Source organism: Chiloscyllium punctatum, chromosome 18, assembly GCF_047496795.1.
Source record: "Chiloscyllium punctatum isolate Juve2018m chromosome 18, sChiPun1.3, whole genome shotgun sequence".
Classification (NCBI taxonomy): Eukaryota; Metazoa; Chordata; class Chondrichthyes; order Orectolobiformes; family Hemiscylliidae; genus Chiloscyllium; species Chiloscyllium punctatum.
This window is the reverse complement of record NC_092756.1, coordinates 95584479-95601685: the sequence shown is the minus strand read 5'-3', so window position 1 is coordinate 95601685 and position 17207 is coordinate 95584479. Positions and strand designations below refer to the sequence as shown.

Here is a 17207-nt window from a genome sequence, read left to right as displayed (position 1 = left end):
GGCTGCTTGGACAATGCTGAACACAGCCAGAATGTTCACTATTTGAAATAAACTCCTGCTCTTTCTAAGCCTCTCTATAACCTAGACAGGTACTCCCCAACAGCAGCCAGGTTAAGATATTGGGAGGAGTGGAGTCTGTGGAACTGTGCTCCATTAATCAGTTTAGACGGGGCATTGTGAATTCAACGTGGACTGAAGTAAATGCTTCACTTTCACCCTCCTCCATATCCAAATATTTTTCTCTTCAGTCAGTTCGGCAAACCAATAGTAGGTGTTTCCCATGATGTTACCTTTGTATTTAGGTGCTTTGCAGTACTTCATCACCAGATGTACCTTCCACCTTACACTTATCCCCATTTCTTTCACCATCCTGTATACGTGGATGGAGATGCTGACGGCAGTTCGCCGCTGTCTAAGGCAGTGAAGGTGATGACCTAGTGACATCAGCATGAGACCCGGGCGGGGGCTGTGTTCATTTCCAGCCATTGCAGCTGGTGCAATTTGTATTCAGTAAAAATCCAGAATCCTGTCTGAAGAAGACCATGAAGCTGTTAGGAAAAAGTGAGGAATGCAGATGCTGGGGATCAGAGTCAAAATGTGTGGTGCTGGAAAAGCACAGCAGGTCAGGCAGCATCTGAGGGGCAGGAGAACATTACAGCGCAGTATAGGCCCATCAGCCCTGGAGGCGACGTTTCGGGTATCAGCCTTTCATCCTGATGGAGGGCTTATACCCCAAACATCAATTCCCCTGCTCCTCGGATGCTGCCTGATCTGCTGTGCTTTTCCAGCACCACGTTCTGTGACCATGAAGCTGTTGACCATTGTCAGGGAGAAGCCCGACCTGGTACACAAATGCTCTTCAGGGAAAGAAATCTGCTGTCCTTACCTGAGCTGGCCTACACGTGACTCCAGACTCACCTACAGCAATATGATTGGCTCCAGGGTTGGGGCAAATGCTGGCCTGCCCATTACCCACATACCATAGAATAGAATATTAGGATTTTGGTGGGAATGGCAATGAAACGAGATATCAATGTCCTTGTAACTCACAAAGATATTTACAGTCCTATTTCATCTCTGTCATTGTGAAGAATATCATCTGTAGGAGTTTGTTTTTCACCACCTTGATTTTGTCTTAAATCTAACCCAATCCCTGCTCCTGACTAAATTAGGGATACTAAATTCAATGTAATCTTAGATAAAGGATCAGTCAATAGTTACCCCCAGAGCCAGTACCCAAAGGCATTTTTCAAAGTCTCTGGTGATCATTGAGTGACCATGTGATGTCTATCCATTTGGATAAGGTCTTTGTAACCACTGGATATCAATACGTTTTGGATCCTTTTTGACCAGAACGAGTGTAAATACATGAATACAGTTTCTGGTCACACACATCAACTGTGCCCACAGGCATCTTTCACAAGAGGCTTCTCAGTGAGATGTTATTGGTGTCTCCAGATGTGAATCAGAGCCACTCTGTCAGGCCTATCTAACACTGAGGTTAATCTCCAACTCAGCAGACCTGCCAGCCTCTTTGGCGGGAGAAACAGAGTTAATAATTTAAATCACGTTTTGACTCAGTCTTTGGGGTCAACATTAACTCTATCCTTCCTTCCACAGATTCTGCCAGACCCATGTAGACTCTCCAGCATGTTCTGGTTTTATTTCTCAACTGCTTTTACATAGTAGCTTACATTTTCTCATAAAGTGAAGTGGTCCATGTCCATATACAGCAAGGCTTGGACAATATCCAGGTTCAGGCTGACAATTGACAATTTATATTTGAGCACACAAGTACCAGGCAACGGTCACCTCCACCAAAGGAGAATCTAACCATTACCCCATGACATTCAATAACATTACCATGACTGAATCCCCCACTATCAATATCCTGGGATTACCATTGACCAGAATATGAACGGGACTGGTCAAATAAATTCGGTGAGGCTAGGGATCCTGCAGCAAGTAACTAATCTCTGACTCCCAATAGCCTGTCTTCCACCTTCAAAACACAACTCAGGAGTGAGATGGAATACTCCCTACTTACCTGAATGAATACACCTCCAACAACATACAAGAAGCTCAACACCATCCAGGACAAAGCAGCCCACTTGATTGGCACCACATCCACAAATAATCACTCCCCCTTCCACTGACACTCAGTGGCAGCTGTGTGTACTATCCATGAGATTTACGAGAGTAATTCTCTCCCGGACCTGGGTCTGCACCTTCCAAACACACGACCGATACCATATATAAGGACAAGGAAGTTCCCTCCAAGTCACTCACCATCCTGACTTGGAAATACATTGGCGTTTCTTCAGTGTCACTGGGTCAAAATCCTGGATCCCCCTCCCTAACAGTCCTGTGGGTGTAGCTAAGTCAATTGACTGCTTCGGTTCAAGAAACCAGTTCACCATCACCTTCAGAAGGGCAACCAGGGACAGGCAATAAATGTTGGACAAGCTTGCGATGCCCGTGTCCCTTTAACGAATGAACATTTGAAATTTGGTCCGTTTTGAAGCCAACAAAAATAAATTCTTAGCATTTAATTTGCAGGAACACATTCAAATGTTTAGAAACGGTGGAGTGAAAGTTAATATCGTGTTTCCAATCACAAGAAACTTCATTTGTCATTCAGTCACATCCAACTGTAAGCATCCAGTTAGTTTGGAGTGTGCACAGAATCGATTACACCAAGAGCAGTGATATCATTAAGTTTCATCTCTCAAACCAGTCTATCTTCCAGATCTCTGATTGGTTCTGGGTCTCAGCTCCTCCCTCACAGTCTTCCCTGTTGTGTTCATTGGTGCCTGGATTGATTGGAAATTCCTGAGCGGCTGTCAGGGATTGTCAATCTTCATTCGTGCTGCCACGCCCTGATTGAGTGCAGGATGTCCCAGGAAGATAAATACAACTACTAGTGGGAGAAACAAATTTAGTTTTAGTGATAGTGAAGATGGCCTCCCAAGTGTGTCAGAACTACCACAAGGACTGTGAGGATGCTGTTAACAAGCAGATCAACCTGGAGCTCTATTCCTCCTATGTTTACCTCTCCATGGTGAGGCTTGTGGACTTGAGACTGAAACCTGAAGAGTTGGACTTTTGTTGATTTAATGTATTGGTAAAATGGATTGTGCAATGTTCTGGTGATTTTGAACATTGAATAACCTTTTGAGTGAACAACTCCTACAGCAGCTGCTCTCTATGGTTATTTAAGGTGTAGTGTTGGCTTTTTGTGCAGTGGTTCTGTCCCTGCCTCTGAACCAAGAGGCCTAGGTTCTTGTACTACCTACTCCAGAAGTGTATTTGAATGTTGCTGAATTATACTTGGGTTTTTGTATCAAACCATGGACCTACTTATTGCCAGAAGGTCACCCTCTAGTGTCACTGCTGTAGTCTGGCAGATCCTCCTTAGTATTGTTCCCTCCCTTTGGAATGTTAAGCTCTCAACCTTCTGATGTTGAGACTTCATTCACAGCAATGATCACTGTTTTCATTAGTGGAATGGAAAATGTGTATAATAACTTGGTCAATGGTATTTGACAGTATCTCAACTGCTTGTTCTGGAATCAGTTGGAGGACCTTTGTTTCTTTCCCTGATGCAGTACAGTCAGTGGTAATGTTTGAAAGAGTATCTGGTAGTAAACCCCACCATGTCAGACAGTCTCTCTCCATGAGGGGCCAGATACTGGAGAGATCTACCCTGTTATGGAAAATCTTCTCTTCTAAGGAGCATAGGGCACTTTGGTTTAATCCATTGAAAGCTGGATGTACTACATAACCTGACATAAGATTTCAGGTTTAGCTGGGTATGAAATGTAATGTCTGTCTTCAATGAAATTCAGCTGAATCTAGCTAACTGCTTTAGCAGGGAACGAAGTTATATGCTGTTAAGCTAGTTTAATCCATTGAAAGCAGGATGTACGACATACTCAGACACAAGCTAAACCTAAATTCTTGGCATGAAACCTAATGTTTAGCTTCAATGAAGTTCAGCTGAAAAATGAGCTGAATCTAGTTTATTTCTCATGGGGTACAGAGAAAAGTAGCCATTTGGATACAGAACTGGCTCACAGGTAGAAGACAGAGGGTGGTGGAGGGTTGTTTTTCAAACTGGAGGCCTGTGACCAGTGGTGTGCCACAACGTCTGCTGCTGGGTCCACTATTTTTCATTTGTACAAACTATTTGGATGAGAGCATAAGAGGTATGGTTAGTAAGTTTACAGATGACACCAAAATTGGAGGTGTAGTAGACAGTGAAGAGGGTTACCTCAGATTACAACAGGATCTGGATGAAATGGCCTGCTAAGTGGCACATGGAGTTTAATTCAGATCAATGTGGTGCTGCATTTTGGGAAGCAAATGTTAGCTGGATTATACACTTTCAATGGTAAGGTCCTGGGGAGTGTTGCTGAACAGAGACCTTGGAGTGCAGGTTCATAGCTCCTTGAAAGTGGAGTTGTAGGTAGCTGGGATAGTGAAGAAGGATTTGGTATGCTTTCATGTATTGGTCAGAGTACAGGAGTTGGAAGGTCATCCTGTGGCTGTACAGGACATGGGTGAGGCCACTATTGGAATATTGTGTGCAATTCTGGTCTCCTTCCTATCAGGAAAGATGTTGTGAAACTTGAAAGGGTTCAGAAAAGATTTACAAGGATGTTGCCAGGGTAGGAGGATTTGTGCTATCGGGAGAGGCTGAGCAGGCTGGGGCTGTTTTCCCTGGAGCATCGGAGGCTGAGGGGTGACCTTATAGAGGTTTACAAAATTGAGGGGCATGGATAAGGTAAACAGGCCAAGTCTTTTCCCTGGGGTCGGGAAGTCCAGAACTAGAGGGCTGTTACAAATTGACTGACTATTTGAAAACTCTTTCAATTGAAAATCTTGAATTGTTTTTGGAGCTTGAGATGACACTTGGTTTCTCTCTCCTTCCCCCCAGTCCTCTTACTTTGACCGGGATGATGTTGCCCTGCGTCACTTTGCTGAGTTCTTCAAGGAGCAGTCCCATGAGGAACGGGAACATGCTGAGAAACTGATGGCATTCCAGAATAAACGTGGAGGCCGAGTCCTCCTGCAGGATGTCAAGGTTGGGTTTGGTGTTTATTGTAGATGGACAGTAATTCTGACATTTAAAAAGCTCCATATCAGCATCTATGGTTTTTATGGTAACTCAGATACCACAGTTCTCGAAATTTAGTGTAGAATGTGAAGCCCTTACATTTCTCTCTCCTCCAGAAGCCAGAGCAGGATGAGTGTGGCAATGGTCTGGAGGCAATGCAGAGAGCTCTGCAGATGGAGAAGGATGTGAACCAGAGTCTGCTGGATCTGCACAAACTCTCCTCTGGCCACACTGACCCCCATGTGAGTTCTTGATATTTTAAAACTTTTGCTTCTAGCTTAATAAATGGAATGACAAATCAAAAATCAATCCCACTCCTGCTCTCACTCTCTCTCCTTCTTCTCGTGGAGGGTGTTGTATGGGAGTGGACCAAGCACCCCTCTGTTGAAGAATCTGGTGTTGCCAAGATCTGAACTCTTTAGAGGCTCTTCAGCAGTTTGGGACATCACTTAACTGTCCACTCTCCTGTATTAATGGGAATATTTTTCTTCTTGGGGGTGGGGTGGGAAGGTGCAGTTTATCTTGACATAATCAGTTCCCTTCTTTCCCTTGAAGCTGTGTGACTTCCTGGAGAGGCACTACTTGGATGAGCAAGTGAAGATGATCAAGAAGCTGGGAGATCACATCACCAACCTGAAGAGACTGGGAGCCCCTGAGAATGGCCTGGGAGAGTACCTGTTTGACAGGCTCAACCTGGGGGAGAGTGACTGAACTGACTGCAGGGAGCAAGCTGTGTAACGTTTGGTATTAATGGGAGATGTGTGCAGAGTAAGGTTACTTGTCTTAAGAAGTGACCTGCCCTCTATTGTGAAATATGCCAAGTGTAAATAAACTGCTCAATATTGTACTCTTTTGTTGACTCATTTGGATGAATGTCTGTCAGTTGTGGAGAGGTATGATTAGATGTAACCTGTTGTGGAAAACCCATTACCACAATAAATAGGATCAGTTTATCCTGAGAGCTTGCTCTTCAGATGGCTTCAATCCAGTTTGGGTTAATTCTCTTGGGAGGGTGTAATGTTAGCCATTGGCTGAGACATGTTGTGAAGCACTGACACTATGTTTATAAATCACCTCCTCTCCAAACAGGAGGATTAACCATAAACTTAGTCATGGCAAAAATGTTCAGATTCATTCCATGTAGGTTTTTTGAGGGAGCTTGGCAACACTGGCTTCCTGGCAAGTCCTCACTTAGACCAGTCCCACTGCTGTTCCCATTTCACTGGGCATGCCCTTCATAGAACTGCTTGCTTTATGTCCAGTCTGTCTTTTGGAGCACTGATGTGCAAAGTTCAAATGAGCTCATTGCTTTTTCAGTGTTGACCCTGTTAGCAGTTTCTGCATTTGGCAGAACACTAGCAACCCCTCCAGTGTTCAGTAATAGTCAAGTTGAGGGAGTGTTCTTCCCCCTCAGCGGAGGCTAAAATGACAGGGCATAAGGTTAGAGGGAGAGATGTAGAGGCCAGAGGGTGCAGTCTCTAGAATGGACAGCTGAGAGATAGTAGTGGAGGAGAATATAACTGTCATTTTAAACACTCCAATAACTACATGGATAGGATAAGTATGGTGACATATATCCCAAATGGTAATAGATTGAGAATTGGGTGGTATAGACAAGATGCTATACCTTTGGAGGTGCATCAACATAGTCATGATGTTACTGATCTGCAACTTCTGTATGAGGCTGTCTTCATAGCAGACAATACTGCTTTGTACTAGTAACAATCACTGACGCGTCAGGGCTTGTAGGAAAGGGACCCTCTACTCTACTACAGTTCCAGACCGGGCTGTGTGTGAACTCACTTGACTGGAATAGACTTCCTGAGAACTTGTGACATCATTGGTCACTCAGAGCTCAGTGTAAGGTCTCTGGATTCAAAGCACCAAAACATGCACCGCTCAATCAAATTGGACTATAATTACTGTCTCCTTTTGTAAGGGAGCCAATAAATATAGGACCACGGTGCTCATCAAATAACATCCTTCAGTCCTTGTTCAGTAAATATACTTGGTAGAGGATTTCTGCTCCAGCAATTCGAAAACGAAGGTTCCTTTTATGTTTTGGGAAATAATCCTGATCATGAAGTTGAATATGCCCTTCTTGCCCCCAAAATATTCTCCAACCATTTCTGTTGGCAGCAATCAGTTGACAACTAACAACTTGTAAATCTTCACTGATTGTCGCCAAATGATTTAATCTTTATACATTCTGCTCCATCTGGTTGTATCATTACCCCTCTGAATGGGTGCCAACCTGGTTGATATTGAAGTTGTAATTACCCATTGTTTATGTTGGTCTCAGGTGTTTGAAAAATGCCACATGATTCATAAAATGTCAATCTTCAGTCATCCATCTTAGAATCCCTACAGTGTGAAAGTAAGCCATTCAGCCCATTGAATTCACACTGACCCCGAGAAGAGCTTCTTACCCATACACCTTACCTTATCTCTGTAATCCCTCATTTCCCATGGCTAACCCAGCTACCTGCACATCCCTGGACGCTAGGGACAATTTCCCATCGACAATGCAACATAACCTGCATATCCTTGGACTGTGGGAGGAAACTGGAGCACCCAGAGGAAGCCCATGCAGACACAGGGAGAATGTGTAAACTCCACACAGACAGTTGCTTGAGGGTGGAACCTTGGGTCCCTGGTGCTGTGAGGCAGCAGTGGTAACCAATGAGTCACTGTGCTGCTCAATGCCTTTGTGGAACAATAAAAATGCAAATACGTTGCAGCATCTTTGTTTTCACACCCATCACCATTCTCACTTTTCACAATCACTACGTCCCATCAGTGAGTCCCAGTGGATAGGAGCAGAGGGAGCTTATTCAGTCCATTGGGTCTGTCTGTCACCCAATGAGATTCTCGCTGATCTGATATTCCTCATCTCTATATCCTTGGTTGTCTCCATAAACTGTGATCATTACAAACTTAAAAACCTATCCCAACCCATCCTTAACAGCCCTCTGCAAGAAAGAATTCCATAGATTCAGAAGGGATTGGGAGAAATTTCTCCTTATCTGTCTTCAACGGGTGATGTTTTACTCTGAGATGACGCTCTCTGGTCCTGGTCACTCTCACAAGGGGAACCAACCTCTCTGGATCCACCCTGTCAACCTCCCGAAAAAACACATGTTACAGGTCATGTCTTTTCTCATTATTCTGACCCACTCAACTGCTCTTCATGAGAGAGTCCTTCCATAGGATCAGCCTAGTGAACCTTCTCTGGACTGCCTCCAACCCTTCTTTAGATCAGGGGTCAAACCTGTTCCCAGTACTCCAACTGTGGTTTGTCTCGAGTCAACAGTGTGGTGCTGGAAAAGCACAGCAGGTCAGGCAGCATCAGAGGAGGAGAATCGATGTTTCGAGCATAAGCCCTTCAATCAGGCTTCACCAAGCCCTTCAGAAGCCTTTTGGGGATTTTGACCAAAACATCTATTCATCTGCTCCTCAGATGCTGCCTAGCCTGCTGTGTTTTTCTAGCACCACACTCTCGACTCTGATCTCCAGCATCTGCAGTCCTCACTTTCTCCTGTGGTCTGTCTACAGACTTGTGCACTTATAGCAAGATGCTCCTCATTTTATACTCCATTCCCTTTGAAATACTTGCCACCAGTCCATCTGACTTGCCTCTTACCTGCTGTACTTGAAGGCAGCCTATCATCAGAGTCTCCAGTGGCTACCTGGGTGTCCATTGAGTGGCCATGTGATGTCCATCAGTTGGACAAAGCCCCCACTGAATATTCATTGCATCTCAGATCCGTTTTGACCAGAACAGGTGTCAACACCCAGATACATTTTCTGTTCGTGTGCATCAATTGTGTCTGTTGGTGGTATCTCTACCCAGAGGCACCAGCCTGTCACATAACCAACAGTTCCAGATGTGAATCAGTCACTCTGTCTGGTGCACCTGAAACAAAAGTTAATGCAAGGGAGCTCATCTCATCACTTCATCCAGAACTGATCCCATCTGTAACGGAACCAGATGTCATTGTGTGAAACCTCTGAGAAACTGTACCTGAAAGCAGAAGAACCAGTTTAGGTCAGATTGTTCAAATTCATTCTTATCAATCCATAGACCAATAGAAAGTTAGGAGCTTGTTCAGGATCTATTAATCTATAAGCAATGACCTCACGATTGATTCCCAAATCTCTGATTGGCTCTGGGTTATGGCCCCTCACCAAACCCCTCCTCTTTTGTTCATTGATGCTTACATGCATGGTGATTCCTGATAGGCTATTGGGGATCATCAATCATCATTGGTGCTGCCACTTCCTGTTGGGTGCAGGCTGTCCCAGAAGGATAAATAGAAGAGCTTGTGGGAGTGAGGTTTAGTTCTACACTTGTCTTGGTGATAGTGTGTGGTATTAGTGATGATGGTCTCCCAAGTGTGTCAGAACTACCACAAGGACTGTGAGGATGCTGTTAACAAGCAGATCAACTTGGAGCTCTATTCCTCCTATGTTTACCTCTCCATGGTGAGGCTGGTTCTCCCTGTCTCTGTGTTTGAAGAAGTTGGAGTTTCTCCAGTTTAATGAAATTGCTTTATGCCATACTCTATTACTGGGAGGGATATCATTTTGAGTAGTGAAGGATTTCTTGTTGAAGTTAACATTGAGCAATGCCTGCTCTGTGCAGCAGTTCTCTTCTGTGGGGGTTTAATGCTGGACGAGATCAGCTACTTCCTATGTAACTAAACAACCACACAACAAGGTTAACTGGCCAGTAACTTTATACAGTGGTTATTATTAGGTGACCATAGCTGGTGCAATGTTGTAGGTGTCCTCATGAATGGTTATTGTCTTGAGCTGAAGATAGCAATGTGGGTCTAATGTAATTTTTTTTCTCTCTGATACTAGAATGTGTAGTCAGGACCAATGTCCACTACAGAAAGAAACATTGGTCAGTTTCTGACAGTAAACTGTCTCCTTGATGCCTGTTCTCTTGGAGTCAGTTCCACATTCCACAGAAATGGAGTGGCAAAAAATCCCTTATCCTGAGGACAAGGGGTGGTATATTCGAACAATTTTAAAACTAAAATTTAATCTACAACATTGTGCTTGTCTCAGAGCTACCTGCCCATCAAACTTTAAAGAACAACAATCTTAATCTTTTGGCTTATAAACTTCTGAAACAGAATTGCATATTATGGTTTTAAATGTGATTATAGCTTGTTTTATGCTTTTTTTTCCTTTTCTTCCCCCCCAGTTCTGTTACTTTGACCGGGATGATATTGCCCTGCGTCACTTTGCTGAGTTCTTCAAGGAGCAGTCCCATGAGGAACGGGAACATGCTGAGAAACTGATGGAATTCCAAAATAAACGTGGAGGCAGAGTCCTCCTGCAGGATGTCAAGGTTGGGTTTATTAGCTTTTCTATTCTGTTAGAAACAACTTTGCTTAATATGGATTTGAAGTGGCTTAACCCAATTGGTTTATACTTGTGCCTTGTTAAGGCCTCTTCTTTCTTGTGACCCCCTTTTTACTGGATTGGACACCACTTGTAAGAAAGTGACCACTGTGTTTTTTGCTTGCTCCAGAAGCCAGAGCAGGATGAGTGTGGCAATGGTCTGGAGGCAATGCAGAGAGCTCTGCAGATGGAGAAGGATGTGAACCAGAGTCTGCTAGATCTGCACAAACTCTCCTCTGGCTACACTGACCCTCATGTGAGTTCTTGATATTTTTAAACTTTTGCTTCTAGCTTAATAAATGGAATGACAAATCAAAAATCAATCCCACTCCTGCTTTCACCCTCTCTCTCCTTCTCGTGGAGGGTGTTTATGGGAGTGGACCAAGCTCCCCTTTGTTGAAGCTTCTAGTGTTGCTAAGATCTGAACTCTTTAGAGGCTCTTCAGCAGTTTGGGACATCACTTAACTGTCCACTCTCCTGTATTAATGGGAATAGTTTTCTTCTTGGGGGTGGGGTGGGAAGGTGCATTTGATCTTGACCTAATCAGTTCCCCTCTTTCCCTTGAAGCTGTGTGACTTCCTGGAGAGGCACTACTTGGATGAGCAAGTGAAGATGATCAAGAAGCTGGGAGATCACATCACCAACCTGAAGAGACTGGGAGCCCCTGAGAATGGCCTGGGAGAGTACCTGTTTGACAGGCTCACCCTGGGGGAGAGTGACTGAACTGATTGCAGGGAGCAAGCTGTGTAACATTTGGTATTAATGGGAGATGTGTGCAGAGTAAGGTTACTTGTCTTAAGAAGTGACCTGCCCTCTATTGTGAAATATGCCAAGTGTAAATAAACTGCTCAATATTGTACTCTTGTTGACTTGTTTGGATGAATGTCTGTCAGTTGTGAAGAGGTATGATGGGATGTAACCTGTTGTGGAAAACCCATTACCACAATAAATAGGATCAGTTTATCCTGAGAGCTTGCTATTCAGATGGCTTCAATCTAGTTTGGGTTAATTCTCTTGGGAGGGTGTCATATTAGCCATTGGCTGAGACAGTTGTGAAGCACTGACACTGGGTTTATAAATCTCCTCTCCAGACAGGAGGATCAACCATGAACTTAGTCATGGCACAAGTGATCAGATTTATTCCATGTAGGTTTGTGGGAGCTTGGCAACACTGGCTTCCTGGCATGTCCTCACTTAGACCAGTCCCACTGCTGTTCCCGTTTCACTGGGCATACCCTCCATAGAACTGCTTGCTTTATGTCCAGTCTGTCTTTTGGAGCACTGATGTGCAAAGTTCAAATGTGTTCATTGCTTTTCCAGTGTTGACCCTGTTAGCAGTTTGTGCATTTGGCAGAACACCAGCAATCCCTCCAGTGTTCAGCAGGAGTGTAATTGAGGGAGTATTCTCTTTTTTTTTTTTTTTTCCCACCCACCCCTCTTTTTCTTCTCCTCCCTCCCTCCCTCCCTCCCTCCCTCATTTTCTCTCTTTTATTTTTCCTTCTTTTTCCTTCCTACTTTCTCTCCCTTTTTCCCCCCCACCCAATCTTTAGGGGAGGCTAAAGTGACAGGGCATAAGGTTAGAGGGAGAGATGTAGAGGCCAGAGGGTGCAGTCCCTGGAATGGACTGCTGAGAGATAGTAGTGGAGGGGAATATAACTAACTGACATTTTGAACACGCCAATAACTACATGGATAGGATAAGTATGGTAACATATATCCCAAATGGGAGTAGATTAATTGAGAATTGGGTGGTATAGACAAGATGCTATACCTTTTGGAGGTGCATCAACATGGTCATAATGTTACTGATCTGCAACGTCTGTATGAGGCTGTCTTCATACCAGATAATGCTGCTTTGTACTAGTAACAATCACTGACTCATCAGGGCTTGGAGGAAAGGAACCCTCTACTCTACTACAGTTCCAGACTGGGCTGGGTGTGAACTCACTTGACTGGAATAGACTTCCTGAGAACTTGTGACCTCATTGGTCACTCAGAGCTCAGTGTAAGGTCTCTGGATTCAAAGCACCAAAACATGCTCCACTCAATCAAATCAGACTATAATTACAGTCTCCTTTTATGAGGGAGCCAGTTAATATAGGGCAACTGTGCTCATCAAATAACATCCTTCAGTTCTTGTCCAGTAAAGATATTAGGAAGAGGAATTCTGCTCCAGGAATTCCAAAACGAAGGTTCCTTGTTCCAGCTATTGTCGTCTGACTAAAGCCTTGTGCAATTATAGCAAGAGCTACTGCTATGTAATGAACCAGACTTTATAAAAGATCTGAAAGTAAGGGAACACTTAGGAAGCAGTGATCATAATATGGTAGAGTTCAGTCTGCAGTTTGAAAGACAGAAGGCAAAATCAGATGCAATGGTGTTACAGTTAAATAAATGCGGGCATGAGAGAGGAGCTGACGAAAATAGACTGGAAGCAGAGCCTAGCGGGGAGGACAGTAGAGCAAAAATGGCAGGGGTTTGTGGGTATAATTGAGGTCACTGTACAGAGGTTCATCCCCAAGAAAAGAAAGACTATCCGGGGAGGGATTGGACAGCCATGGCTGACAAAGGAATTCAGGAAATGTATTAAAGAAAAAGAGAGATCATATAGAGTGGCCAAGAGCACTGGGAAATCAGAAGATTGGGAACGCTACAAAAACAAACAGAGGATAACAAAGAGAGAAATAAGGAAGGAGAGGATCAAATATGAAGGTAGGTGAGCCAGTAATATTAGAAATGATAGTAAAAGTTTCTTTCAATACATAAGAAACAAACGACAGGCAAAAGTAGATATTGGGCCACTTCAAACTGATGCTGGAAGCCTAGTGATGGGAGATAAGGAAATAGCAGGAGAACTTAACAAGTACTTTGCGACAGTCTTCACAATGGAAGACATGAGTAATATCCCAACAATTAAAGGGAGTCAGGGGCTGAGTTGAGTATGGTTGCCATCACAAAAGTACTAGAAAAGCTAAAAGGTCTTAAAATTGACAAATCTCCTGTCCCCGATGGGATGCATCCCAGAGTTCTGAGGGGGGTGGCTGAGGAAATAGCGGAGGCGTTGGTTGAGATCTTTCAAAAGTCACTGGAGTCAGGGAAAGTCCCGGATGATTGGAAGATCGCTGTTGGAACCCCCTTGTTCAAGAAAGGATCAAGACAAAAGATGGAAAATTATAGGCCAATTAGCCTAACCTCTGTTGCCAGGGCAAGAGTGACTGAACTGACTGCAGGGAGCAAGTCTTCATTTTTATTCTATGAATGAGATCTATAGAATCTGGAGCTGTAGAAATAGCTCACTGTCCTGGGCTTGATTATGGAATGTACCAACTGTAAATAAACTGCTCATTGTTGGATTGGTTTTTGCTGACTAGTAGGTCAAACTGTGTATACAGGTCTAAGCTGTGACTTGCCATCACAGGATCTCTTGATCCAGATCAGTAATTAAATCCAGTCCAAATTATTTCATCTGACACCAAATATGTGGTGTGGGTACAAGACCAAGTACAGAGCTGAGTTTATGGAGTACATGTTTTCTCCAGTACAGTGGGAGACTCGTACTACCAGATTCTGATCATCAAGAGATGTTTTACAAACTACTTCCTGAGTAGACTAGGACAAGGACCAGTGCCACCAGTAATATATTTGCTAACACTATCTAACCATGACTAGATAGATTACAACCTCAGCTGTTTCGGTTTTTCAAATCCACAACCACCTACCCCCACTCCTCACATCCTCAATGAGAGCAAGTTTCACAGTAAGTTCTCTCTGAAATCACAACTGTCTTAAACTTGCTGGTTTCTTGGAAGCAAAGCCTGGAGGCTTATCTCTATAGCTCATTAAGCTGTGCTTGAAGTGTTGAGGATATTGGCCTGTTAATATTATGATCTAAGCTGCAAGGTTGGAAGTTTTTGTCAACTTTCGAGCTTTCCCACTTTAGGTAATCTGAAAAGTTGGTGAATCTGCGGAATGTCACAGTAGTCTTAACGTGTGATAGACCTCAGCCCTCTCTCCAATCTACAATTACTGCATTAGACTCACTGGGGAAGTTTAACCCTAAACAGTGAGGACCTGCAAGAGTGGCTGCTTGGACAATGCTGAACACAGCCAGACTGTTCACTATTTGAAATAAACTCCTGCTCTTTCTAAGCCTCTCTATAACCTAGACAGGTACTCCCCAACAGCAGTCAGGTTAAGTTATTGGCAGGAGTGGAGTCTGTGGAACTGTGCTCCATTAATCAGTTTAGATGGGGCATTGTGAATTCAACGTGGACTGAAGTAAATGCTTCACCTTCACCCTTCTCCATATCCAAATATTTTTCTCTTCAGTCCGTTTGGCAAACCAATAGTAGGTGTTTCCCATGATGTTACCTTTGTATTGAGGTCCTTTGCAGTACTTCATCACCAGATGTACCTTCCACCTTACACTTATCCCCATTTCTTTCACCATCCTGTATACGTGGATGGAGATGCTGACGGCAGTTCGCCGCTGTCTAAGGCAGTGAAGGTGATGACCGAGTGACATCAGCATGAGACCCGGGCGGGGGCTGTGTTCATTTCCAGACATTGCAGTTGGTGCAATTTGTATTCAGTAAAAATCTGGAATCCCGTCTGAAGAAGACCATGAAGCTGTTAGGAGAAAGTGAGGAATGTAGATGCTGGGGATCAGAGTCAAAAAGTGTGGTGCTGGAAAAGCACAGCAGGTCAGGCAGCATCTAAGGAGCAGGAGAACATTACAGTGCAGTATCGGCCCATCAGCCCTGGAGTCGACGTTTCGGGTATCAGCCTTTCATCCTGATGGAGGGCTCATACCCCAAACATCAATTCCCCTGCTCCTCGGAGGCTGCCTGACCTGCTGTGCTTTTCCAGCACCACCTTCTGTGACCATGAAGCTGTTGTCCATTGTCAGGGAGAAGCCCAACCTGGTACACAAATGCTCTTCAGGGAAAGAAATCTGCTGTCCTTACCTGAGCTGGCCTACACGGGACTCCATTCTCACCTACAGCAATATGATTGGCTCTAGGGATGGGGTAAATGCTGGCCTGGTCATTACCCACATCCCATAGAACGGTATGTTAGGAATTTGATGGGAACGGCAATGAAATGCGATATTAATGTCCTTGTAAATCACAAAGATATTTACAGTCCTATTTCATCTCTGTCATTGTGAAGAAAATCATCTGTAGGAGTTTGTTTTTCACCACCTTGATTTTGTTTTGAATCTATCCCCAACCCTGCTCCCGAATAAATTAGGGATACTAAATTCAATGTAATCTTAGATAAAGGATCAGTTAATAGTTACCCCCAGAGCCAGTACACAAAGGCATTTTTCAAAGTCTCTGGTGATCATTGAGTGACCATGTGATGTCCATCCATTTGGATAAGGTCTTTGTGACCGCTGGATATCAATACGTTTTGGATCCTTTTTGACCAGAACGAGTGTAAATACATGAATACAGTTTCTGGTCAGACTCATCAACTGTCCCCACACGCATCTTACACAAGAGGCTTCTCAGTGTGATGTTATTGGTGGCTCCAGATGTGAATCAAAGCCACTCTGTCAGGCCTATCTAACACTGAGGTTAATCAAAGGGAACACATCTCCACCTCACCTTGGACTTCAACCACTTCGATGAAACAAAAAGCAAAATCCTGCAGAAAATGGAAATCTGGAACCACAGCAGAAAATGCTGAAGAATCTGAGCAGAGCTGCCAGCCTCTTTGGAGAGAGAAACAGAATTAATAATTTGAACCACATTTTGAGTCAGTCATTGGACTCAACATTAACTCTATGCTTCCTCCCACAGATTCTGCCAGACCCATGTAGACTCTCCAGCATGTTCTGGTTTTATTTCTCAACTGCTTTTACATCGTAGCTTATAATTTCTCATAAAGTGAAGTGGTCCATGTCCATATACAGCAAGGCTTGGACAATATCCAGGTTCAGGCTGACAATTGACAATTTATATTTGAGCCACACAAGTACCAGGCAATGGTCACCTCCACCAAAGGAGAATCTAACCATTACACCATGACATTCAATAACATTACTGTGACTCAATCCCCCACTTTCAATATCCTGGGATTACCATTGCCCAGAATATGAACGGGACTGTTCAGATAAATTCAGTGAGGCTCGGGATCCTGCAGCAAGTAACCAATCTCGTGACTCCCAATAGACTGTCTCCCACCTTCAAAACACAACTCAGGAGTGAGATGGAATACTCCCTACTTACCTGAATGAATACACCTCCAACAACATACAAGAAGCTCAACACCAACCAGGACAAAGCAGCCCCTTGATTGGCACCATATCCACAAATATTCACTCCCCCTTCCACTGACACTCAGTGGCAGCTGTGTGTATTATCCACAAGATGCACTAGAGTAATTCTCTCAGGGTCTATGAGTCTACCCTTTCCAAACACACGACCGATACCATATATAAGGACAAGGAAGTTCCCTCCAAGTCACTCACCATCCTGACTTGGAAATACATTGGCGTTTCTTCAGTGTCACTGGGTCAAAATCCTGGATCCCCCTCCCTCACAGTCCTGTGGGTGTAGCTAAGTCAATTGACTGCTTCCGTTCAAGAAGGCAGTTCACCATCACCTTCAGAAGGGCAACCAGGGACAGGCAATAAATGTTGGACAAGCTCGCGATGCCCGTGTCC

General features: G+C 44.0%; 2 protein-coding genes across 2 annotated transcripts; both read left to right on the top strand.

Annotated features, from left to right (window-relative positions):
• The first annotated feature begins 2959 nt into the window (after positions 1-2959).
• LOC140489002 (ferritin heavy chain A-like) lies at positions 2960-5830 on the top strand. Its single transcript, XM_072588231.1, has 4 exons — positions 2960-3061; positions 4940-5086; positions 5236-5361; positions 5675-5830. Exons 1-4 carry the CDS (start codon positions 2960-2962, stop codon positions 5828-5830), a joined length of 531 nt encoding a protein of 176 aa, XP_072444332.1.
• A 3669-nt stretch (positions 5831-9499) lies between these two features.
• LOC140489001 (ferritin, higher subunit-like) lies at positions 9500-11257 on the top strand. Its single transcript, XM_072588230.1, has 4 exons — positions 9500-9604; positions 10335-10481; positions 10665-10790; positions 11102-11257. The coding sequence occupies exons 1-4, from the start codon at positions 9500-9502 to the stop codon at positions 11255-11257; spliced, it is 534 nt and encodes a 177-aa protein (XP_072444331.1).
• The last annotated feature ends 5950 nt before the right edge of the window (positions 11258-17207 follow it).